Raw genomic sequence first — 22,953 nt, forward strand, 5'->3', positions numbered from 1 at the left:
CCCAAAGGGACAAGAGCCTCCTTCTCGCCTCCGTCGGCCGGCTGCTGCCTCCAGCTTGTCTCTCAGCCTTCTAGATCCATACGCACACACACCCCAGGGCAGGATCACAGCCTCTCCACTGAAGTGTCCAGCCGTCTCGTAACGGCACAGGTAAAACGGGACACGAGCGTGGGGCTGAACCGCCGGCCTGCAACAAAGAGACGAGAAAGAAGGTTTTGCAACACCGTGCGCGGTCAACGCTCACCCAGTCTGGTGGGTTTGGGTGAGGCTCACGGCTATCTTCGTTTCCTCCTCACGATGTGGCCGGTTTAACACAGAACTGGAAAGAGAGCCCGTCTTCACCTCTTCCCCATGGTTCTCAAGGGCCGTCTTGACTTTCAGCAACCATAGGAAGGAGCAGTCCACAAGATGTGCCTAGCCTGGGAGTCTCCTCTTCTGGCACTATCCCTTGCTTCACCTGGCCACCTCCGACTATATAAATTCTCCCCCCCCCCTCCGTGTCAGGCGACAGATTCGTCTAGAAGGGGGGGGAAGGGGTGCTGAGGTTTATTTATCTCAATTGTTATTTACAACTATCATTGCATATTGTTTACATCTATAATTTATATAATATAATATAATGGCAGGGAGAAAAGAAGTCGCCATAAACAAAATAAGCCCTTTGGAAAAAAAATAGACATGCGTGTCCTATGGGGTCTACTCAGAAGTAAGCCTCGCGTTCAGCGGGAATTACTCTTAGGTAAAGGACCGTAAGGATTGGGAGGGCCTAGTCAATCATCGGGCGCCCTGGCCAATCAGGCGGCGAGACGGCCCGCCCTTCAGGGAGGAAAGAAAAGGGGGAGGCGGTCCTTCGCCGAGCGGCGTCACCGCCTCATTTGCATGCTCCCCGCCCCCGCTGGTGACGTCGGTTCGGGTTTCTGCAGGCAGGTGCTCTGGTTGCCTCGCGCTGCCGCTGCTGCATTAGCCGCCAGCCTCGAAGCGCGTTCTCGAGGTGAGTGCGCGCCCGGTGCAGTGCCCCCCCCACCTTTGCACCCTCTTTTTGCCCCCCAGGCCCCTCTTTTTCTGCAGTGCATCTTATGCATGGGCTTAGCCGCGTGCTGCGGGCGAGGAGATAACCTTCATTTGACACGTACCGAGCGGCGCGGGCGGGGGAGAGGAAAAAAACGGGGCGGCGGTGGGGGGAGGAGGAGGAGAGGGTTTGCAAATCCTCCAAGCCAGAGATGCGGAGACTGGGGGGTGGGGGGAGAGGAGATGATTAAATCGGAAGCGTGACTGCACACGCCAGCGGTGTTTCGAAACGAAGGTGCTTCTTTTAAAAAATGCGGTTTTTAAAAAAAGATGTATGTGTGTCTCGATCGAGGTTGCAGAAGGCAAGGGATGAGCCTTCTTCCAGGGCGGGCGAGCGAGCGGGCCTCCGCGGCAGAGGCGCCTGCGATGCAGCTGGTAAACAGGCGGCCGCCTCCTCCTTTGCCAGCCGGAGCGGATGGGCGGCGGGAGGGGGGGAGAGGAGGAGGAAGAGGAGGAGGAGGAAGCAGCGGCAACCGCCTCCCCCACCCCACCCCGAGCCGCGCAGGTTGCAGAAGGCAATGCCGCTCCGGCAAAGCATCGCGGGGTGGGGTGGGGTGGGATGGGGCGAGAAGAAAGGGGACGCCTACTTTCCTTCCCCCCCCCCGGAAGGGTCTGCTTCCCGATCCTTTCCGAGCAGCCCCTGGTGTGGTGGTGGGGGGGGTGTCGCCTCTCGAAAATGCCGGCCCGTTTGAACTGAGCCAGCTGGTCTCCCCCCCCTTTTTTTTGCCTTTTCTGCTCCAGCACATCTGAGCCTCTCTCTCCCTCCCCTTTTTTCAAATTACAGTGTATTTGTTTAGCAAAGGTCTCTAAGCCCCCTCCCCCCCCCGCTTTCTCGAAATGTGAATTTATTTGGGTCTTGATTGTATTTGTTTGCCTTTTGCAGGCTCAGGGAGGCGAGCGCGCAAGGTGGCCCTTCTCTGCGGCCGGCCTCCCCTCTCCTCTCCGGGAGGGAGGGAGGAAAAAAAGCGGGTTCGGGGACGAATCCTGGAGGCGGCTGTGCAGGAGGCAGGCAGAGCTTGGCTTGCAGGCCCCGGCCAGATGGCTTGGACCTTGGCATGAGCAGGGCTTTGCCGCCTTGACCGACCCCGGCCGGTGGCCTTGACCCCCCCACCCCCCCAAAAAGGGAGGAGGAAAGGCCGGTTTGGGTCTTATTTTTCTACAGCTCTTGCTGGTTATCAATGGGGGTTGGTAGAGGGTTGTAACCCGATCTGCGCCTGTGCTTTGCATCAACCAGCGAGATCTGTCAGATGGAGGACAGAGGGTGGGGGGCCCTGGCCTGGCGTACGAATGATTCCTCCCCAGCGGGGTGCCAAGCCTCCCTTCGGTCTCCCCTGGCCCATCCAGCCGATTTGAGGGGCGGCTTTCAAAAGCACGGGGCCAGATCCTGTAAGGTTTGGAGGAGAAGAGTGAGCTGTCGCAGAGGGCAGGAAGAGAGCCTCCATGCTTAGGAGCAGTCTTGCTGGAACGTGTAGACCTGAGTGGCTAGCTCTCTTTCTCAAAGCTTTCAGCCCAGCCCCGCCGGCTGTCATCAGAGACGGGGTCTCTGAGGCTGGATTGGGCACGGCCTCAGAACAAGGTGGAACTACAACGTCCATCAGCCTTAGTTGGCATGGCTCTTCTCCAGGACCGCTGGGTGTTGTAGTCTGAGACCTTCTGGAGGAGGGCTGGAAAGGAGGAAGACTTTTCTTCCCAAGGGGTGAGATGATGAAGAGCGGTTGTAAGCTTTTGGTGCAATTTAGCACTTTGTCTGTACAAAATGGGCAGGAAAGGGTTTTTGGTGGAGAAGACCTCACGAAATATGCACAACGTGCGTGTTTGTTTTTTTGCAAAAAGCTTCACCCCTCTGCAAATTCTGCTGTTGATGGGGGGGGGGGAGGGGGAGAGAAAATTACCCTGGTCTTTCTAGCTCTGAGGCAGGCGTGAAAAACAAAATCTCGCTGTGCTTGACAGGATTCCAACCCCCCCCCCCAGACATGATGTTCTGATGGGTTGAGACACCATTTGTTGTCAAGTGCTAGAAAATTGCCAGGCTTTTAAAATTTTTAATTTAATTTTTTATTTTTTAAAAGCATTTTTAAACTGGACGGCTGCACGCTCTCAGCATCCCTGCACCAGGTGGATCTCCATCCACCTGGCTGAGAGAACCCAGCTCTCGATCTGCTTTGGTTTTCAAACCTGGTCAAAACGAATATTTTTTGTTACCTTGAATTTTACGACTGCGGGTTTTTTTTTACTTGGCTTCTGGAGATCCGTTCCTCCCCTTAGCTTGTTTCAAACTCCTGCTGAAGGAAGCAGATACAACCTTATGTAAGCCTCTTTGTTTTCTGCTGATAAAGCTAGCGTTTATTTATTTAAAATAAATAAAGTATTTTTCTCCTGCCTTTCTCCTCAAGAGGGACACAAGGCGGCTTACATAATTAGAATACATTGTTTAATGCTAACAATGGTAAGTACCCAAATGCTAAAAAGGGTCAAACAAATGGCAAATGTAAGCAACACCAAAACGCCTTCAAAGCGGTGAGACGCAAGAATTCATTTAGAACCCCACTCAGGCTGCTAGTTACACAGGGAAAGCTTGCCTGAAGAGGAAGGTCTTTTCCTGAACGAGGAGGGAGAGCAAAGAGGGGGCTCAGCCCGGTTTCCAGTAGCAGGGAGTTCCTCCATCTGGGAGCCCCAGATCTGACTCCTTTCAATAAGAATTGCAAAGACAGGGCCAGCTTGGCCTCCCCCAGTGGCAGGGAGTTCCAGAGTCTGGGAGCCGCCACCGAGAAAAGGCCCTCCTGTGTCCCCACCAAAGGCACCTGCGAGGATGATGGGACTGAGACGAAGCCCTTAACCCCTGGGAAGGCTCATAAAGGGGGACCCGGTCCTTGAGATGGCTTCGAGCTACGCCATTCAGGGCTTTATAGGTTAAAACCATCACTTTGAAATGTGCCTGGAAATGGATCGGCAGCCAGTGGAGCTGCTGTCATTGGGGGGGGGGGTGTCACATGACCCCCGTGGCCAGCATCACTGAGCCATCCAGCTGCAGCGCTTTGGACCTGGTAGAGTTTCCGGACAATTTCCAAAGGCCGCCTCATGAAAGCCCGCCTCACGTAGAGCGCATTACAGCAATCCTGCCCAGACGGACCCGAGGACTTGGAAGATTCTGTATGCGGGCACCATTTTGGAGTGTGTGCTCCCATCCTGGCAGTGAGCACAAGTAGGATCTCCCGGAGAGTCGAGAAAACTGCGGCGTCCAAAAACCTGTTTCATTTGGTTTTGACCAGGGTTTGGTCAAGCAAATGGCTCTGAATCGCCCTTTCCAGAATACCTTACATTTTAAGAAGGCCTAGTCTCACCATCTGTTTTTCTCTTAGTTGCATTTAAAAAATAATTGCATCATGTGTTCCACTGCAATTCTGTGGCTGAAATCTTGGGGTGGGGGGGCTGAGAGTTTGTCGACGGTTGTCAGCTGTTTTCTGGAGCACCGGTGACCCATTGCCTGGTGAGCAAGGGCCGATGGCGTTGGAAGAAGTGCAAATTCTGTTTAAAAGGACCATACGCCTTGAGGGTGACGGCCATTGGACCGCCAGGTGACCTGCCTTCAGGAGGGGGTGGAGTCTCTTCTGTGGGAGGTTTTCCTGGACACTCACCTGTCAAACCCTAGGTGTCCTGTTGCAGCTCTGCCACTTTCACAGCCATGAGATGTCGGTGGAACCTCCAGCATGTGGAGGTGTTTATCTGTGATGTGCCACAGGGGCTTTCCAACTGTGCGACCCGTTTCCAAGCCCATCTGGCTTAGATATGGGCCACTCAGCTCCTACCACCGAGACTATCTACCCTCTGGTTGTGGCCTTTTAGCTAATTAAGCCCCCCCCCCCCGCTGCTTAGTTATGCCAAAGCAAATCCTGGGATTGAAAGTCCCTTACTATAGGAGCAATTAAAGGACCCAGCCGGGCTGAGGCTGGGTGGATCGGCACTCTGTGCACCTATCCCCATTATTCCTGGGTGTGAAGTCCTTGGCGGCCCCCTTCTGGGGCACCGGCTGCTGGCCCAGCTGAACCGTGCCCAGGGACAGCGTTCAGAAAGCGGCGGTAGGTGGTGCAGAATCCGCTTGGCCCCTTCGGGTGTTTAATGATAACAGCAGAGGCTAAACCCCTGAAGGATAACGAGGAAATGGGATTAGGGAGAGGAGAGCGCGAGGCCGCCTTTCGGCCAAGGAAGAAGGGGAGGACTTGAAGGGCCGTTAGATTGCCAACCGCCGGACCGGCTCCTGAACCTCCCTCGAACTGGGGCCCTCTGGATGAGCTGTGCGGGCTGTGGATGAGGGGTAGTGTAGTCCCAACATGTCTGGATGGCAATGAACCGGAGAAAGCTGGTCTACCTTTGAGTAACTCCCAAGAATTTTTTTTTATTGGTGCGTTTTGTTTATTTAACTTTTATACCCAATTTATGCAAGGCGTTCTTCTGGGTGGTTAAACAGTCAAAGTAAAGGCTTATCCCATGACAATAACAAAAGACAGGCTGTGGTCAAATCAAGTAAATTGGTAAAGCAAATTATAAAATGGGAAAACAGACCAAGCACGTTGTGTGCTGCTTATTCTCCTCTTGTGCGCACCCTGCCTGAAGGATCGTATTCATTCATTCATTCATTCATTCGATTTATGTTCTGCCCATCTGGCCAAAGGCCACTCTGGATGGGTTTACAACATAAAGTGAAAATAGACAATCAAAATCATTAAAACTATGTACCGTATTTTTCGCTCCATAAGACGCACCTTTCCATAAGACACACCAATTTTTTAGAAGAAAACAGGAAAATATAATCTGTTTTCTTCGCTCCATAAGACGCACAGACTTTCCACCCCCCTGTTTTGTGGGAAAAAAGTGTGTCTTATGGTGTGAAAAATAGGTAACTATTTTTTAAAAAAATACACAATAGAAATAACAAAACAAATAAAATACATTTGGTCTCGCCTTACAAAACTTTCCTGGTGATCTTGAACATCTTCTCAGGGTCCCCTTGCCTGTGCAGCCACGGCAGCCGGGGACACGGGACAAGGGCATTCTTGGTGGTGGCTCCCAGGTTGCGAGATCCTCTCCCACAGAAGGTCCGGCTGGCCCTCTTCCTTTTTGTCCTTCGGCCACGAGCGGAGGATCCACCGTTTTCAGCCAGGCTTTGAGCCCATCGGGTAACCCCTTGGAAACAATTGTCTGTGGAGTCGGGGGTCATGGTCTGAGCCGTGGGTGGGCCACTGCCCAATCGGGTCTCCTGCTTTTTTTCCCTCCCCAGATGGCCTCCGCCACTGATGCCCGCTATGGCCAGAAGGAGTCCTCCGATCAGAACTTCGACTACATGTTCAAGATCCTGATCATCGGCAACAGCAGCGTGGGGAAGACCTCCTTCCTCTTCCGGTACGCGGACGACTCTTTCACCCCGGCATTTGTGAGCACCGTCGGCATCGACTTCAAAGTGAAGACCATCTACCGCAACGACAAGCGGATTAAGCTGCAGATCTGGGTGAGGAGCCAGGCGGGGGCTGGTCCTACCCTGCAGGGGTGTCGGGAGGGATCATGGGAAGGACCTCCCCTCCCTTTGCTTAAAAAGATGCACATCTCTGAGTGGCTAGGCTGGCATGGGTGATATTTGGGAGTTGTAGTACAGAAACTGCAGGAGGCCTGGGTTTGTATCCCTGCTCAGCCATGGAGGATCTCCCTTTCTTTAGGGTCGGACCCCACTTGAGCCCATCTTCAGATTCTTTCCCCTCTCTCCCCATAGGACACGGCGGGGCAGGAGCGATACCGAACCATCACCACCGCCTACTACCGGGGGGCCATGGGTTTCATCCTGATGTATGACATCACGAATGAGGAGTCCTTCAATGCCGTCCAGGACTGGTGAGTCCCGTCGGTGCCGTGTTTGAACAAACCTCGCTTCTGGGCAGGTAGAACAAGAGAAACACGGACAACTTTGCAAACAAACAAACAAACAAACCCACCCCTAATGCTCCAGCATCCTGTTTAAAGTTCTCTTGCTTTTGGTCCAGTTGCTACTCCCGACTCCATCCGTGTGAGAAAGGGTTTCACTTACCCACGAAGGGTGGACTCGGGACTCTTTTCTGGATTCGCAGATGGACTGAGATCCCCACGCCCTTCCCACAGAAAAAGTTCCCTTGGTCTAGGACCCGAGAGGGTCTCTGCTCAGTGCGGTTGGGTTTTCTCTTTCTTCCACCTCCTGGATCAATCTGTCATCCTTCCTCTCACAACGGATGGTGTTTTTTTTTCTCCTTCTAGGTCCACCCAAATCAAGACCTACTCATGGGACAACGCCCAGGTCCTGCTGGTAGGGAACAAGTGTGACATGGAAGATGAGAGGGTTGTGTCGTCGGAGCGGGGCCGTCAGCTGGCGGAACATCTGGGTGAGTCCGGGACAGGTATGGCTGGGTGGGGGGCCTAGGCAGGCGATACGGGGAGTACTCTGGGAGAGGGGTAAACAGTGCTTGTGAACGTTTGGAACCTGTGTCTCTCAAAACACCAAGGTAGATGGAAAATGTAACTTCTTCAAGCACCTGGGAAGGGCTGGGGTAAAAGTGGGTGCAGAGCTTTGCGTTCAATTCCTCCAGACGTGGCGCAGAACTGCAGGGATTCACGGAGCAGAGTTGCTTCAAGTTCTGCGGAGTAGACCACCCCCTTTTTATCAGTAACCATCACCCGGAGACTTCAGTAGCTGAAAGAATTAACAGAAAAGGTTTCATGACTTGAGCAGATCGAACAGGCAAACGCATGACTGCTTTCAAAAACACCTCAACAGTCGAGGGCTTTCAACAGACTGAAGAGAGGGAAAGAGACACCGAGCAGAGAGGCGGGCCCCTCTTTGAACTCGGAGGAAGGGGGGAACAAGAGGGCAGCCCTGGAAAGATTGACGGTCACCCCAGCCAAAAATGTCCCTCCTGGCCACAGCTCCTAGATACAGCTTACAGAGCTGTGAAAGCTCTTGAAAATCACAAACTAAATTCAGCCTGTGGGCCAGGAGGGGCTCCCGGGTCTTCCTTCAGAAATAAATTAGAGAACGAGTTTGAAAAATAAAAGATATTGAGATGAACAAAATGGTGCCCCCATGGAGAGGAGCAGTCTACCTTGGGCTCCCCATTGCATCTGTTTTCTGCCTGCTTTGGCCGCTGCTTGCCAAACTTAACTGGTCATGGTTTCTGTCTCTTTTTTTTCTATTTTTATTTTGTTACGCCTTTCTTGTCTCTCCCCCCTCCCCCCCGGGGTTCAAATTGTCCAGGGTTCGAATTCTTTGAGGCGAGCGCCAAGGACAACATCAACGTGAAGCAGACCTTCGAGCGCTTGGTGGACATCATCTGCGAGAAGATGTCGGAGTCGCTGGATGCGGCCGATCCGGCCGTGACGGGCACCAAGCAGGGGCCACAGCTGACCGACCAACAAGCCCCCCCTCACCAGGACTGTGCCTGTTAGAGAGACTTCCGCCCCACCCCTGGCCCCCCTTCTCCTACCCTTGCCTGCCCCGTGCCCTGCAGTAACCAGAGACCCCCCCAAACCCTTGATCGTGTGCGACCCCCCCACCTGTCCCCCCAACCCACACGACACCCTCCCTTTCTCCCCCTTCCATGGCTTCTACCTACGTGTTGGGGAGGGTAACTTAAAAGTGTGTCTGTTTTTCTGTGTGGGTCCTTGAAGGTTTTGAACTCGCTCCCTTTAATCTTTGGGGGGATGTTAGGGTAGGAAGGGGGTTATTCTATCTCTGCTTGTATCTTGGATCAACAGAGATCTCGGCGGGGGGTGGTGGTTGGGTACAAATCAGGATCTTTTAACTGTTGTAGTGGATTTTATTTATTTATATATATATATATATACAGTATATTTATTTATTTATATATTTATACCTCCCTCTCCCCTCTGTTGGTGTATCCAGGTGTCCTTTTCTCTCCCTCTCCCTTTCTTCTTCCCCTTTTTGCCTCTTTGCTTTCTTAAGGGACATTGCGTGCCTCCCTCCCATACCTCCCCCCCCCCCCGTCAGTCAGTCTCCTGAAAAAGAGGCCATATCCGGAGCGTAACTCGGCCAAGACAGGCGGGGGACCCTCTCCTACAGGAAATGGCCTGTCCAGCACGGGGGGGGGGGTGTTAAATGATGGTGAGGGTCGTTTTTCACTTTTCATTGCTGAGGCTGAGCTCCAGCTTTGGGCGTGGGGGGGGGGCGTACATGCTGAGGCCCCCCCCCTTTTCCTCCCAGGGATTCGGTGTGGCAGATGGAGGTTGTCGGGGCTTCACTTGGGCCAAGGGAGACCTGATCCCTGGTCCACGGGGTTTCCGCATCGGACGATGCTTTTCCAGCCTGTCTTGTCCCCTCCTTTTGGGAGACCAGCGAATTGGGGGAGAAGGATGGCCATTGGATCCTTTGGGTGCCCAGGGCGTGGATTTCTGTCCTCTCCTTCTGGCACCGTTGAGGGTCTCCCCAAGGGGGTTTTAGTGCCTCCGGTCATCCCCTTCTGGAGTCGCGGGTCAAAATCAAGCCTTGTCCGGTTTGGGGCTCTGGGCTCCTCACCTGCCTGCCGACCTCAAAAGTGGCCACCCAACGGAGGAGGCTCCTTCGGCTTCTTCTCTTGCCATCCCTCCCAAGAACTTTCCCTGGCGGAGGAGGACGGTTCTCCCGCTTTGCTTTCCCCCACCCCCTTTGCTGATTGTATAAAAAACTTCCCGCGTTGGTTTTCCTTACTGTCTTCTTCCGTGTACAGAAAAGGGAAAATAAGTCGACCCACCAAATCCTCTCTGGGCTGGCAGGGCGTGTGGCCCGATAGGATTTTGGAGGTTCTCTCCAGCTCTTTGTAAATAGAGGCAGACGGTGTTGTCGAAGTGTGTGTGTGTGGACTCCTTGCCGTGCTGTGGCTTGTGCTGGTGTTTTTCCCGTCACTTTTTTCTTTGTCCTAAGAAGGCATCCTTTGTGACGGTTTTTCATTTGCTTGTGAGCCATTATTGAAATATATATATTTTGTAGGACCCCTGTATCCCTGGGAACAGTATTTGTGGTTTCACTCATCTGTGATCTGAAAATATTAAAAAGAAAAAAACCCTAGAAATATATAGTTTTCACAAAGTATTTACCAGAGCTGGCCATAAGAGGGAGCCAGAGGCAATGCTGGGTGTCCTGGTTATTAAAGAACACATGATCTCTGGCTCCCTCTAGTGGCCAGTTCTGGCAACACATGACAAAAACCCTCCCCTCCCCGGATTTATTTTCTCTTTTACCATGCTATGTATGGTGTTCTCTATTATCCAAGGTTTTCAGCATCCACAGGGGCTCAAAACCAATCCCTTTATGGATACAGGTGGCCTACTGTATATATACTATATGCAGATATGCATATATACATGTGTACACAGTCACATACTTATATATACATACAGTACTTAAAAAGAGAAAGGAAGAAACAGGGCGAAGGAGGTGGGAGTGCCAACCACCATCGCACCCTACTTGCTGCTGAAAAACCCTCCAGGGTTCTCTCTGGGAAGTAGCTGAGAAAATTAAGGATTTCTTCCTTTTTAAATGCATCCTCCCACCTCTGAATATTCTCGTTTGCTCTTGGAGTTGGAAGAAGCCGAGCTGACCCCTGGTGCCGTTCCTGCGCCGTCCTTTTTTGCCTCCCGCCTTGTTCGGATTCTTTCTATCCCAGTGTAGATGTATTAATAAACTTTTTCTGTTGAGGTCTTCTCTCCCCCCCCTCCCCGGCCTCCCCTTTGGTTTTTAACAAAAACCCTGGAAGTTTTGTTTTACAGATAACTTTTAACACACACACACAATGTCCTTTCTCTTTCGCTCTCTTTTGTGACGTTTACTTCTATTGGGGGGGGGGAATATGCTGTACTGTATTTAAAACAAAACCTGTCGGAAGTGTCAAAATTAAACTCAAGTTTCCTAAAAAAAAAATATTACAAAAAATAATCACTGTACTAAGGAGATATGTGAGGAAATAAAATTGCTGATCACACAAAGCATTTCATGTCGGAGTCGGTGTGAAGGGAGTAATAATTTTATTTTAGGACTGCAGAATGGGAAAGGACCCTCAAGATCATCCAGTTTAGCCCCTGCCAAGGAGGCCCCGTGGGGGGGGGGAATTGCAGCTGTTCCCTTCTCCTGCGTCCACCTAAATCTGTTTGGGCCCCTCCAGCCGTCTCGTCCTGTCCCAGCAAACGCCTTTAAGGCCGGCACTGATCAAACTAGCCCCTGTCGCTTGGAGTTGACAAGCATCTCAGCAGCAGGAAAGAGGCAATCAAGACGTTTCTTTAATTAGGAAAATCGGTGATTTGGCACAGCTTTGGAAGAGGCACATCGATCAAGAGGGATCCGGTCTCCGTTGGGAGGCCAACCCGATTCGGCCACCACAAATTCTCATTTGTTCTGAGTCCTCCGCCTTGCTCCCGCCACGGACCCTCTTGGAGACAGGGAAATTGAGGACCGTCAGCCGCGCGTCGCTCCGTCTTGCTTGGCGTGAAAGTTTCAGTTGGGAACGGCTTCCTCCCCACCTCGGCGGTGGTCCCGCCTGGCCGTGCCCAAACATCCCTTTCTCAGAAATGACCCAAAACACTATCGGGAGACGGAGCGAAGCTGAGGAGGCCTGCTCCGGCTCACGAAGCAGGTCGTTCCACGGTGGTTGGGGGTCCGGAGACGCCGCTTAGCCCGCTGTTTGGATTTCGAGCGTTTGGGGCTCGGGGTCATCCTCCTCTCCGGGGCCTTGAGACGGGTGCCTGGGCTGAAGGAAAAGGGAGGAAAACCCCTCAAAAATCAGCCGATCTTGGGAGTTGCTGTGCTTTGTGGCCCCAGGCCCTCCAAGGCATGCTCAGTCGAGCAACCCCGCAGCCGCCAGCCCCCCAAAACAACCTCCATCCCTTTTTTGATTCCTGGAAGCAGGTTTTGGGGAATGTTGGGCTCCCGGCCCGCTCTGCATTTTTCCCAGGGGGTTCTTGTCTCCAAAGGATGCGGGGGAGAGTAAGGAGCGAACAGGAAAAGGGGGTCCCAAGTGAGTGACCTCAGCCCTGGACCCCTTTCCCCTTCCTGGCAAGGGGTGGCACTTACGCGATGCTTCAGGTAAGACAGGTAGGTGTCCCATCCTAGAGTGATGACGTTCATGTAGAGGACGCGGTACTTGGGGGACAGGAAGAGGAAGTTGACCAGCTGCGCGGGTGGCCAGACGCACCAGTCCATCTGCGGACGGGAGGAGGAGGAGGAAGGAAGGAAGGATCAGCCACCTCGTCCATGGAAGATAGTGTGTATATGGGGGGGGGGGGGACTTGCCAGGAGGGGAAGGGGGGAGGAGGAGGGACCCACCTTGTAAAACTCCCAAAAGTTGTCCTCCAGCTCACGCCAACTCTGCTCCAGAGACTGACCTTCCAGGGACCCCATTCCTGCAGGAAGAGGCAAGAGGGAGAAGGTCCAGAAGAGGGGGGACCCAGAACCCCGACACCCTCTCCCCGGAGAGGCCGAAGACGGCTCTCCGCCAGCGGTTCCCAACCTGGGCTGCCCGGGGGTTCTCGAATGACCGCCCCCAGGAGCCTTCTGGGAGTTGGAGTAACCAAGCGCCCTCGGATGGGGCCCAAGGTTGGGGGCCACCAGCCGGGAGCAGCCATCCTTACCCAGGAAGTACCACGCTCCCAGGGCCGGGGAGGCCACGATCTGGTCGATGAAGACCTTTTTCAGGACGGTGCGGATGCCGCCGAAGCCGGCGGCGGGGAAGGTGCGATCCAGCCACAGGTACCAGTAGTGCATCAGGGGGCCCATGCTGCAGCCGACCGCGAACATCCGGGCTGGAGGAGGGAGGGAGGAGGAGAAAAGGCGCCCTGTGAGTGGGACACAAGCCGCTTTGCAGGTCGGGAAGTGGGTCGGCTGGGGCTGCTCCTAAGACGGTGGAACTCCCCACCACAGGAAGCTGGGTAGGCTCTTTCTCTGTGGCCCTTCCGTCCGCAGGCAAAGCACTTTTGATTCAGGGACCAGGGAGGGGGGGCTTTATGGCCACTGAGGAAGGGGTTTTTAATAAGGAGAGAGATGGGGGTCCTTTTATTTATTTATTTATTTTTCTTTTTAATGGGATTTCACATTTATTTTCATTCCCTTCTCTTAAGACAGCAAGGTGGGCTTTTAATAGTGTGCTTTTAGCTGCCCCGGTTATTTTCCCCATGCCAGGAAGGCAGATGGTTTGGAAGGGAGGGGGTGACTTTTTTTAATCTCCCGTTTTCCCCGTTTCTGCCAATTCCTGATACTTCTGTGGGACAAATGGCCAAGTTTCTCCCAGGGCAGCGGCTCTGCAAACAGGTCCCAAAAGGGGACGTGATAAAAGCACCCTCAGATGGGGAGGGGGGCTTGGGATCAGAGAGCAGGCAGGAGGACTTCTGATGTCTTGGAAGAGGTTGCAGGGAAGATTTGAGCCCGGGCCAAGGAGGAAAACTTCCTGTGGAGGAGAGAGCTGGGCAAAGGCCGGGCCAGCCTTCCCGAGGAGGTCTGCGGACTTTAGTCTTTTCGTGAGGCTCCTCGAGAGAGGGAGAGGGAGAGAAGCAGACGGAGCCCCTCCTTTTCCAGGGCAAAGTTTCCAAACCGGGTCCTCAGCCTCCCTCTGGATCAGGAGAGGATCAGAGGAGCTCTCCCCGCCAGCAAGCTGCCAGAATGGGTGCAATTCAGATTTTTCAGGGTTTCCCACCGTTGGGTGAGGCAGGGACACGATCCCACAAAAGGTGGACCCGTTTACTCATTTAAAATATTATTAGCCTGCTTTTCTTCTTCAAGAGAAGCCAAGGTGGCTTACATCATTTAAAAGTCTGTGTTTGAAGCTCAAAACAGTAAGTAAAAAAAAAAAATGAAAAAAGGCCAAACAAATAACATATGAAAACAAAAGCCATACATAAAGCACATTAAAACCCACCATCCATTAAAAAAAAAAAAACCCCACTCAGGCTGCCAGTCACATAGGGAAAGCCTGCCTGAAGAAGAAGGTCTTGGCCTGCTTGTGGAAGATGGGGCCAGTCGGGCTCCAGTGGCAGGGAGTTCCAGAGTCTGCGAGCAGCCACAGAGAAGGCCCCTCTCCTGTGTCTCACCACCAAACGCACCTGTGAGGATGATGGGACTGAGATCTTAACATCTGGACCTAAAGGGAGATATCATCCCCAGTGGTCAAGTCCTGTGTCTGAGCCTTTGGTACCACGTCCTAAACTGAGAGTTCGGGTTTAGCACCAAAGACTCGCACTCGGGATTCGGACCCGAAGGCTTGCCAACCTCCCAGCCAGCCCCACAACACGGAGGCAGGAGGTCAGGACATCCCATGGCAGCGTTTCCCCCCCCCCCGCCCCACCCTCCAATGTCCTCTCAACCTGTGCGGGCCAAATCGCGCTGGCGTTGTGGGTCCTTCCGGATCTCCCAGGCTTGGCGCACCGTGTCCCCCGCCGCCAGGAGCCCCCCACAACTGACGGTGTTGGTCACCAGCAGGAGGCGGCCTTGGAAGAGCGGCTTCCAGTAGACGGCGAACCCCCCAAAGAGCTGCCGTCCGCGGGCCATCATCCTCCTGGCTCTTCCCCCGGGGAGGTGGAGCACCTGGAGGGGGAAGAGAAGGATACCAGGATGTGGGGGGGGGGGGGTAACGTCCGTGGCTGTCTTCCAAGGGGTGGGCAGGATGGTACCCCTTGTGGCGAAGGGCATCACCCACCCCATCATCCACCTGCAGCAGCAAGGCAGTGAGTTTCTCCTCCACGTTTCCCATGGCATTCTTTGCCGGATTCGCATTCGGGACAACTGACCATCAAGAAAGGCTGTTGAGTCTTTCCGGGGAGGCTCAACGGTGCTGAGCCTTCCACGAGGTTGATTCCTGGTCTCCCACAAAACCAGGAAGAAACAAACTGGGAAAAATCTTCCTTCCCCCCCCCCCCCCCCGCTTCAACTAAGCAGATTGTGGAGAAAGCCCACCAGGGATGATCCGGGGTCGCCGGGTGGAACACTACGTTGAATCAATGCTTATGGATGGATGTGGATGTCTTGGGGGGGGGGATCTGAGGAAGGATGGTAAAAGGGAGAAGACCTGCTGGATTCCAAGCGCCAGAGAGGCCTTCTGCTCATGCTCAGAGGCACGCGTGTTCCCAGTTTAAGAAGGGAGGGGAAGACAGAGAAGCTGCAGTCTGCCCTCTGCGCGTGTTCAGAGGCACGCTCGCCACCCTTCTGGGAGGCCGGCATGGTTAACCCCCTCCCAAGCACGTGTGCGGAGCCTTTATGGGACGGATGGATGGAGGGGGTCTCTCTCCCTGCCCCCCCAAGCAGCTTGACCCTTAACCTTCCCCTACCTCTCACCTTTGACCTCGCTTTCCTTTCCCCCAGTGGGCCAGAGCGGTTGCAGGTCGGGTCCCGATCCGGACGAGAAGGTTCCAGCCGGGAGTGGTGAAGGGAGAGGAAGAAAGGAGGCGGATGGGGAGTCACGTGCTTGCAGGTGGCATCACGTGCTCAGGGAGGGCGGAAGTACCTCCTTTTCCAGGAGTTGGGAGGGGGAGGAAAGAGGTCGCAAGGCTGTATTGACTGCCCTGGTTGGAGCAAAATCACTCCTTTTTGAGAGGGGGGGAAGAGACTACAACTCCCAGCTGGCCAGAGGATTGGGGGGGGGGGTTATTTATTTATTTATTAGATTTCTATCCCGCCCTTTTAGACAAAGTCTACTCCGTTGTAGTCCCCCTCAAAGTATGTGAGATTCCTCCCCGCAGCTGTTTCCTCAGCCCAACTGCACCCTCCTGTGCCTTAGGAATTACAAATTAACAGTTACTAACTCAATTACAAGTCAAACGTTACAAAGGCAATTACAAATGCAAAACGACGAAGCGAAGGACCGGTTGAAAATTACAACGTTAGCGATTGAGAGAATCCATCACACGCTTCATTGCACACCGGCGTTACAAGGCGAAGGGCCAATTAAAAACGACGCGATTAATTAATTAAATCACTGGTTCTTAACCTTGGGTTACTCAGGAGTTTTGGACTGCAACTCCCAGAAGCCTTCACCACCAACTGTGCTGGCTGGGGTTTCTGGGAGTTGCAGTTCAAAAACATCCGAGTAACAAAGGTTAAGAACCACTGAATTAAATGACGATGAAGGTAAAACGACAGCATTTTCTTCGCTCTTTCGAGCGCTCCCCGTGAGAAGAAGAAAAAAGAGCCGGGCTACGTTCTGCGCACGCGCCCCGTCGGAAAGCCTTTGCGGAGGCCGGAAGTGATCCCTGTCCCTCTTCCCCTCCCCGGAGGGACTGGAAATGCGACGTTCTAGCCCCGCCGCTTCCGCCTTCTCAGTGGCAGGGGCCCCCCCGACGCCCTCGCCTCTCCATTCTGCGCATGCGGGGCGTCGGCCGCCGACGTCTTCTCGCCTACGGGAGTCGAAGGCGGCGGGAAAAACAAACTGTTTCCTCGGAGGAAGAAGGGGCTGCGCCCCCCCTTTCCCGACTTCCCCTCCCTGGGGCCCCGCCATGGACGAGGCCGGGCCCGGGGCCAGGCCCAAGCAGAGAGGTAGCTGAGCGGAGGGATAGTTCCTCCCCCCCGGCACTCTGCACATGCTTGAGGGAGGCATGCCCTTTCCCTTTTGTGGGGCGCCAGAACCAGACCGAAGCCGGGGCTGGGGGCCTGTTGCGAATTAGGGATCAGGGAAGGGGGCGGAAGGCCTTCTCTGTCCTGAGGGGGTGCCCTCTGCCCCTGCTCAGAGGCACCCTTCAATTATAGAGGGGGAAAGGGAAAAAAAACCCAATAAAGCTCAGAGAGAGAGAGAGAGAGAGAGAGAGGAATTTAAAAACATCCCCCAGAATTCTCCAAGGAGTCTCTCCCACCTCGATGCCCTACGCGGATGCGGAGAAACGCGGAAGGGGCGGACGCCCTCCAGGGAAAGTTCTCTGGCTCCCCCTGGTGGCCCGTTCTGTTAATGACGCCCTGGAGAGGAGAGGTCAAGTTAATGCATTTCAGGGGTTTTTATAATTTTTCAGCCCGCACATACAGATCCCGCGGATAGGGAGGATCCTAGTGAAGGGGTACCATCCTGCCCCCCCCTTGGAAGGCACTTGCAACCACTCTGTTTTTCCCCCCTTCCTCTCTTGTACCTTTGTATCAGAGCTTATTTCTCACCCTTTTGTTTTTTGGTTTGTTTAGGGGGAAGAATTGTGCCTTCTCGTTATATGCAGTACGAAAAGAAAGCGGCTGGAAAGGTGAGGTGTGAGAGTTTGGACACTCCGTTCCACATTGGTGTGTTCTTGTTTGTCCGTCTGCCCTTTTTTTGGACAGCAAAAGGTCTTGGTTTGTCACCAGAGACGTTCTTCCTAAGAGAAGGGGGAAAAGCTTGGGTTGCGGTACTGCTGCTGAAACCCTGTGCCATGGGTCTCCCTTTTCAGGGTGAAGAAGACTAAGGAGAGACGGTTACCAATCCTAGATTACTCTTTATGTTATAAGGAGTAGGACCAAGATAAATGATCCATTTAAGAGGCGAGTGTGGGGAGATGATTCTGGGTGTGAGTTCTCACCCAGCCTGGTTAGAAACCAGCCCTGCTGACAAGGGGGGGGAGCACTTCTTCCTCCTTAAATATGCTTAAGCAGGGAATTTTAAGACACAGGTTTGAATGGGCCAGTTGCTCAATGGCATCCACATAGGTTGCATGCAAATCCACGGCTCACTTGCTCCGTCTCTCTGTTTCCTTGGCAGGCGGCCTCGGATGCCAGCCTGTCCTTTGCTAAAGGACTAGAACTGACCGCCTCTCCAAAGAGACACCCCGGCCACTTTAGGAAATACAGAAGCACGGCAGGTGAGCGTTAGCCTCAGCCCGCCGCCTCTCTTGGCAAGCAGGCTGCTGTTCCTTGGAAGCACCCAGAGGAGAAGCTTCCTTGTGTTCTTGCTTTCCCTCAGTAGGAGAGGAGGAGGAGGATTTGGTGAAGCATTCCAGATGTGGGGTTTCCTCTGGCGCTTCACGAGCCCTAGTTGATGAAGCCCAAAGTTATGCAGGGAGGGTGGTTTTGCCGTGGCTGATTTTTTTTTTCATCCAGGAGCATCTGGGGAAGAAGGGCCATTCCCAGAGGCGAGGCCCTGATTTTGGCAGAACTAGGAGGTAGAGCAGGATCTCGAAGGCAGTTTTCCTCAGAAAAGGGGCTTCTCAGGAACCTCAACATCTGGTTTGAAGAGCATTGGTTTGCAGTCCAAGGTGGCGGATGCCAGAGGCCAGGACTACCTTTCTGGGGCTTCCCCATCCTTAAATAAGACCCCCAAGGTCTACTTCTGGTGTTGTAGAAACTGGAAGGGTTCAGGGGGCGTAGTTGGGGCCCAAAGAGGGCGTGGTGCAGCGGGACTTGTTTCGTGTCTTAAAAGAAGCTGGCTGTCTCCTGCAGGCTTCTGCAGAGAAGGCCTCCTTCTGCAGCTGGAGATAAACACACAGAATCCTAACCTCATGGCATTGGAAGGGGCCTCTAAGGTCATCCAGTCCAACCCCCTGCCCAAGGCAGTTCAGACTGGACGGTAATCCAGTTTTCTCCCAAAAGGCCACCAGAATCTGAGGGCTCGACTGCTCTCGAGGCCACAGGCCTTGTTGTCGTTCTGCTCTAATAGGTAGGGCACTTTTCCTGATGCTCAGATACAGGTACCTGTATGGAATGCGGTTATTTTGGGTAGGGAGCATGTGACCCGCCTGTTTTCCACTCCTGCCTGCAGTTTTCATCAAGAATCCTGACGGGGGGGGGGGACAACTCATCTTGGGCTACAATTTCCTCCTCTTCTCTTCCAGAAATGACTCCTGGTGTGTTGCAATCAACAATGGTGGACAGCCACGCAAGCATCCGACCAGACCTGGAGTTTTCCGCCATTAACGGTAGACCCAACAGCGGCCACTCTCGTCATTTGAAATAAAAACCGAGCTAAGCCTGTGCTTTTGTTGTTTTAAAATACCTTCCGGCGGTGTTTTTATTCTACATTTTAAATGCCGTGTTTATTTAATTCTTTTTAGATATTTATGTATCGCACTGTTTTTGGAGAACAAATTGGAAATGAAATGGAAAAAAAGTCTGCTGGTCCCCAAAAGCAATACAGTTTGTTTCTTTATTTATTGAAAATGTTTCTCCCCCTCCCCCCGCCTTTCTCCTACAAATACTAAGAGCAGGTGATACCTGCTGTTTTTTGTTTCCATGTATAGTTTTTTAAAAGACATGAACCATTTTGGATCCTCTTTGAGGAGAAAAGCAGGGTGAAAATATTTTAATTAGATAAATAAGTTTAATATTTTTTTAAAAAAGTCTTTTCATTCTTTAGAAATAAATAAATGTAATTAAAAAATAAAGAAAAAATATTTTTTAAAAAAGGAGAGTGTGGGTTTTACCAGTGCTTTTTAGTCCCTTGTGGTTCCTCACCTCTCAGCTGCAGGCCGATGTTTGGGTGGGGGGGTTCTTCTGAGCTGGGCCTTCATTTCGGTGTTTCTTTGTCTGCGTACAGAGAAGCTCCGCCACAGGACACCGATTTCAAAGAACAGCACCGAAGGTGCCAGTGAAAAAAAGCAGCCCTTGGTGAGCACTTAAACCCTTGGGTGGGCGGGCAGGTGGATGGGTGGGAGAAGCAAAGCGAGTCCTTGGGGGTGTGGAATCCAACATATTGGTGCTTTTAAAAGCTTGTGTCTGTTCCAGGATATGATTAGATGGAAATCTTGGTTTCTCCCAGGTATCAACCGCTCCTGATGATCTGATCGAAATGCTGGACTCGCAGGCCCTGCTGTTAATCTACGCCTCCATAAAGGTTAAAAGGGCTGACAGACATCAGCTTTAATAAACCCTTTAAAAAAATTTAAACTTTTTGAACTGTTTTCCAACTGAGGAAGGTTTGGCTGTTCTTCTACACAGATAGAGAAGAACCTGTCCCGTTTGGAAGAGAAAGCGGAAAGGAACTTATTAACCCTCTCGGAGGAAGTGGAGAAGCTCCAGAAAGAGGCGCACAGGAAGAAGCGGAAGCTGCAGCACCAACAGAAACAGCAGGATCTCGCCGAAGCCCTGGACAGGCAGGTCTGTGTGCTTGTTGGTTTCTGTTTTCAGAGAACGGTACGTTAAAAGCGTGCTGCTTCTTCTATACGGCCTCCATAGCGCTGAAAGCACCCTCTGGGAGGGTTTACAGTTTAATTAGGCAAGGCGATACCTTGCCCCCCCCCCACCCCAAGCAAGCTAGGTGCTCAGTTTTGCAACCTCAGGAGGAGGAAAGGATGAGTCAGTCTTGAGGACAACTAAGTCCTCCCTGGGTAGAATTGCAGTCCAGGAGAAGTGGCCTGGTAGCAAGGATCGCGTCTCAGCGAAGCGGTTTAGTCCTGTGTAATGATCAGGGTAGCCTGAGCCGTTGGCCATGCACGGCGTGAAGGGGAGGTGCTGCCCCCAGCTGTTGGGCGGTGCTGCTGTCGTCCTCTTTCCTGGTTCACCCCACCGGCCTAGGGACTGCTGCTCCCTTCCCTTTGGAGCTTGGAAAAGTCCTTTTCCTGGATTCAAACACCCAGCACGCCTTTGCCAGCAAAGGCTGGGGTTCCGCTTCCTAAAGGACTCTGGGAGTCACAGTCCAGAAGAGGGAATGTCTCCGAGCACTGCTTCCAGGGTTCCTCAGCAAAGCAGGAATGCCAGATCTGTGCTTTAAGTGGTTCCTGGGCTTTAAGATTCCAACAGAAGGGGTTATGGAGGATTTCAGAGGCCTTGCTCTGGGTCTTCGGACTCACCTTCGACCCTCTCTGGGTTTTCCAGCTGGAAGCCCTCGGCCCTCTTGCCCAGCAAGCCGCACGCTTCAAGGACCAATACCAGCACTTTGCCACAGCCCTGGATGCGACGCGCCATGAGCTGCCGGTGAAGGACATCTACCTGGGAGAGAACAAAAGTCGGTACCTAGGTAGGGAAAATGCACGCCTCCCTCGCTGTTCTTTCTTTCTGCCAAGTTATTTGCCTGGGTTGCTTTTTAATCTTAGTTAAGGCCACGTGTTGCTGGTGGGAGAGCCCAAGGGTTGAGGTCTCTGGCCACAGAGCCAGAGGTTGGGAGTTTGAATCGCCCTCCCCTCCAGGCCTCCTGCGAGGAGAGCCGGCCTGGAAAGGAATTTCGACTTTCTGAGGCGTCTAGGACACTCACCGTTCTTCACGGTGTTTTCAACGGGCAGCAGACCCCCACAAATTTCATCACCCCATTGTGTTCTGTTTGGGCTGACGCCTGATCCCGTCGGCCCTTCCTTTTGACAGATGACTTGCAAGAAAGGCTGACTTGGGCCCAGAAAGTTCTGGCCGAAACCGTGCAAGAGCACACGGCCGAAAACGGCAGAGCTGTGGGCCTTGCAAAAGAATTAGAGGAGGTGTCTCTGAAGGTGGATGCAGAGCTGCCAAGGTATTTATAAAAACAGAGCCAAACACAGGGTATGTTTGCAGACTGTGTTCTTTATACACGTGGGTCGTGGGGGAAAATGAGTTAACAAGATTTGCAGTAGATATTCCCGGCCCACCCTTCGGAACTTAGATCCTTCTAGGGTGATATCCACATACCAGTGACAACTGTTGATAAAAGTATAGTAAAGAAGTACGAAGGCTTAGGATCTTTCCCACGTCCACGGGAGGCTTCCTCTTGGAGGGCTTCTGGCATTGTGTCCTTCCTCCAGCCGTATTTTCGTCCCTCTCTGTCTCTCAAGACGTTGGGAGGGTCCTTGGAGAGTGGCTCCTCCTGCTGCTCATTTTTGGATTCCTCCAGAAATTATTTCTTTAGACATAGGCAACGTCTGGAAGCTGGCTGCCTCAAAGGTCTGCTAATAGCTACCTCCTTATATGGTTTTAAAAGGGGGTGGATTATTCATTTGTTTACTTCTTTACTAGAGCGTTTCTTACTTTTCTGGCCCTCAGCATTTTAAAAGCAATTTATAATCAATGTGTTTAAATAATTAAAGACAGACTTGAACCATGATTTTGCAACATGCTGAAATGTTCTTCAGAGGCAGATGACCTAAAATTCCCAGCGGCTCATACATGAGCGTTCGTCCCAGAGCTAATAACCCTTTCACCGGCTCTCGCAAAAAGATTTAGGTGTCTTCTCCTCACTGTCTAGCAGGTTCTCCACCCTGCCTTTTTCACATTCTATCTTTTTATTTTTTAACTTTATTTTGTATTTCGTCCGTCTTCTCCCCGAGGGCCTTTGCCGACGTGCTCGACCTGTCTGCCGATGTGAGCAAGGAGGCTTCGCTGCATTTCCAGAAACTGTGTGAAGACGCCCAGGACCTGGAGACCACCAAGCGGCTGTACTTCAGCTAAGCGCCGGGGCGGATCTCTCAGCCCGAAGGACTGGCCGTCTTGTTTCACTCAGGCCGTGAGAGGACCAGGTGAAAAAGGATCGGATCTCTGTGGCACCGAGGAGAATCCCGGTTCAGCCGCCCTGGCATGAGAAGGCTGGTTGCTCCTTCGAGGAGGGAGTCTGGCAGCCTGGCATGGAGGGAGGGCGTGCCCCTGGCATTCTGGGAAACACAGAAGGATGAACCAGAAAGACGCCCTTCGCCTCACCCTCGGGCTTCGGAGATCAAGTTACCATTAACACAGCCAAGCACTTAGGGTGAATGTGGTCATTGTGCATTAAAAACACAATTGCTGGGAGTTCGGCTTCTGCAGCCTTGGTTTCGGGTTGTCAGCTTGTCTGTTTCTTGCCTGGCGGGCCTCGTTAAGCGTTGAAGCATCCTGGACCTTTCCATCTGCCCATCGGGGGGGTGGGGTGGGTGGAGAGCGGGGGGGGGCAGGAAGACCCGCTGGCAGCTGCTATCAGAAGATGCCCTTAATCATCGTAAATTCCCCTCAAAAATGTGCCGTCTTGTTTGTTTTAATCGTAACCATCGATTTCTGACTTTACAGTGACTGTTTCCAAGGTT

General features: G+C 52.8%; 3 protein-coding genes across 5 annotated transcripts; 2 read left to right on the top strand and 1 right to left on the bottom strand.

Annotated features, from left to right (window-relative positions):
• Window positions 1–881: 881 nt before the first annotated feature.
• On the top strand, window positions 882–11,061 carry RAB3A (RAB3A, member RAS oncogene family). Of its 2 annotated transcripts, none has more exons than XM_020781048.3 (5): window positions 882–991; window positions 6,344–6,571; window positions 6,830–6,948; window positions 7,345–7,469; window positions 8,339–11,061. In XM_020781048.3, exons 2-5 carry the CDS (start codon window positions 6,344–6,346, stop codon window positions 8,527–8,529), a joined length of 663 nt encoding a protein of 220 aa, XP_020636707.1. In that variant the 5' UTR covers window positions 882–991; the 3' UTR covers window positions 8,530–11,061. The 2 variants fall into 2 exon arrangements, with proteins under 2 accessions (XP_020636707.1, XP_072833966.1); XM_072977865.2 differs by lacking the exon at window positions 882–991 and adding an exon at window positions 1,206–1,303.
• Window positions 11,062–11,083: 22 nt separating this feature from the next.
• MPV17L2 (MPV17 mitochondrial inner membrane protein like 2) lies at window positions 11,084–15,544 on the bottom strand. Of its 2 annotated transcripts, none has more exons than XM_020781049.3 (6): window positions 15,392–15,544; window positions 14,425–14,644; window positions 12,700–12,870; window positions 12,395–12,471; window positions 12,143–12,271; window positions 11,084–11,819 (listed from the first exon to the last, which is right to left on the bottom strand). In XM_020781049.3, the coding sequence occupies exons 2-6, from the start codon at window positions 14,609–14,611 to the stop codon at window positions 11,742–11,744; spliced, it is 642 nt and encodes a 213-aa protein (XP_020636708.3). In that variant the 5' UTR covers window positions 14,612–14,644; window positions 15,392–15,544; the 3' UTR covers window positions 11,084–11,741. The 2 variants fall into 2 exon arrangements, with proteins under 2 accessions (XP_020636708.3, XP_020636709.3); XM_020781050.3 differs by having other exon boundaries at window positions 15,385–15,515.
• An 837-nt stretch (window positions 15,545–16,381) lies between these two features.
• On the top strand, window positions 16,382–22,684 carry HAUS8 (HAUS augmin like complex subunit 8). Its single transcript, XM_020781047.3, has 10 exons — window positions 16,382–16,588; window positions 17,219–17,274; window positions 17,766–17,865; window positions 18,835–18,918; window positions 19,536–19,606; window positions 19,758–19,832; window positions 19,937–20,095; window positions 20,813–20,954; window positions 21,296–21,437; window positions 22,228–22,684. The coding sequence occupies exons 1-10, from the start codon at window positions 16,549–16,551 to the stop codon at window positions 22,346–22,348; spliced, it is 990 nt and encodes a 329-aa protein (XP_020636706.3). The 5' UTR covers window positions 16,382–16,548; the 3' UTR covers window positions 22,349–22,684.
• Window positions 22,685–22,953: the final 269 nt, after the last annotated feature.

This window comes from Pogona vitticeps, chromosome 7 (assembly GCF_051106095.1).
Source record: "Pogona vitticeps strain Pit_001003342236 chromosome 7, PviZW2.1, whole genome shotgun sequence".
Taxonomy (NCBI): domain Eukaryota; kingdom Metazoa; phylum Chordata; class Lepidosauria; order Squamata; family Agamidae; genus Pogona; species Pogona vitticeps.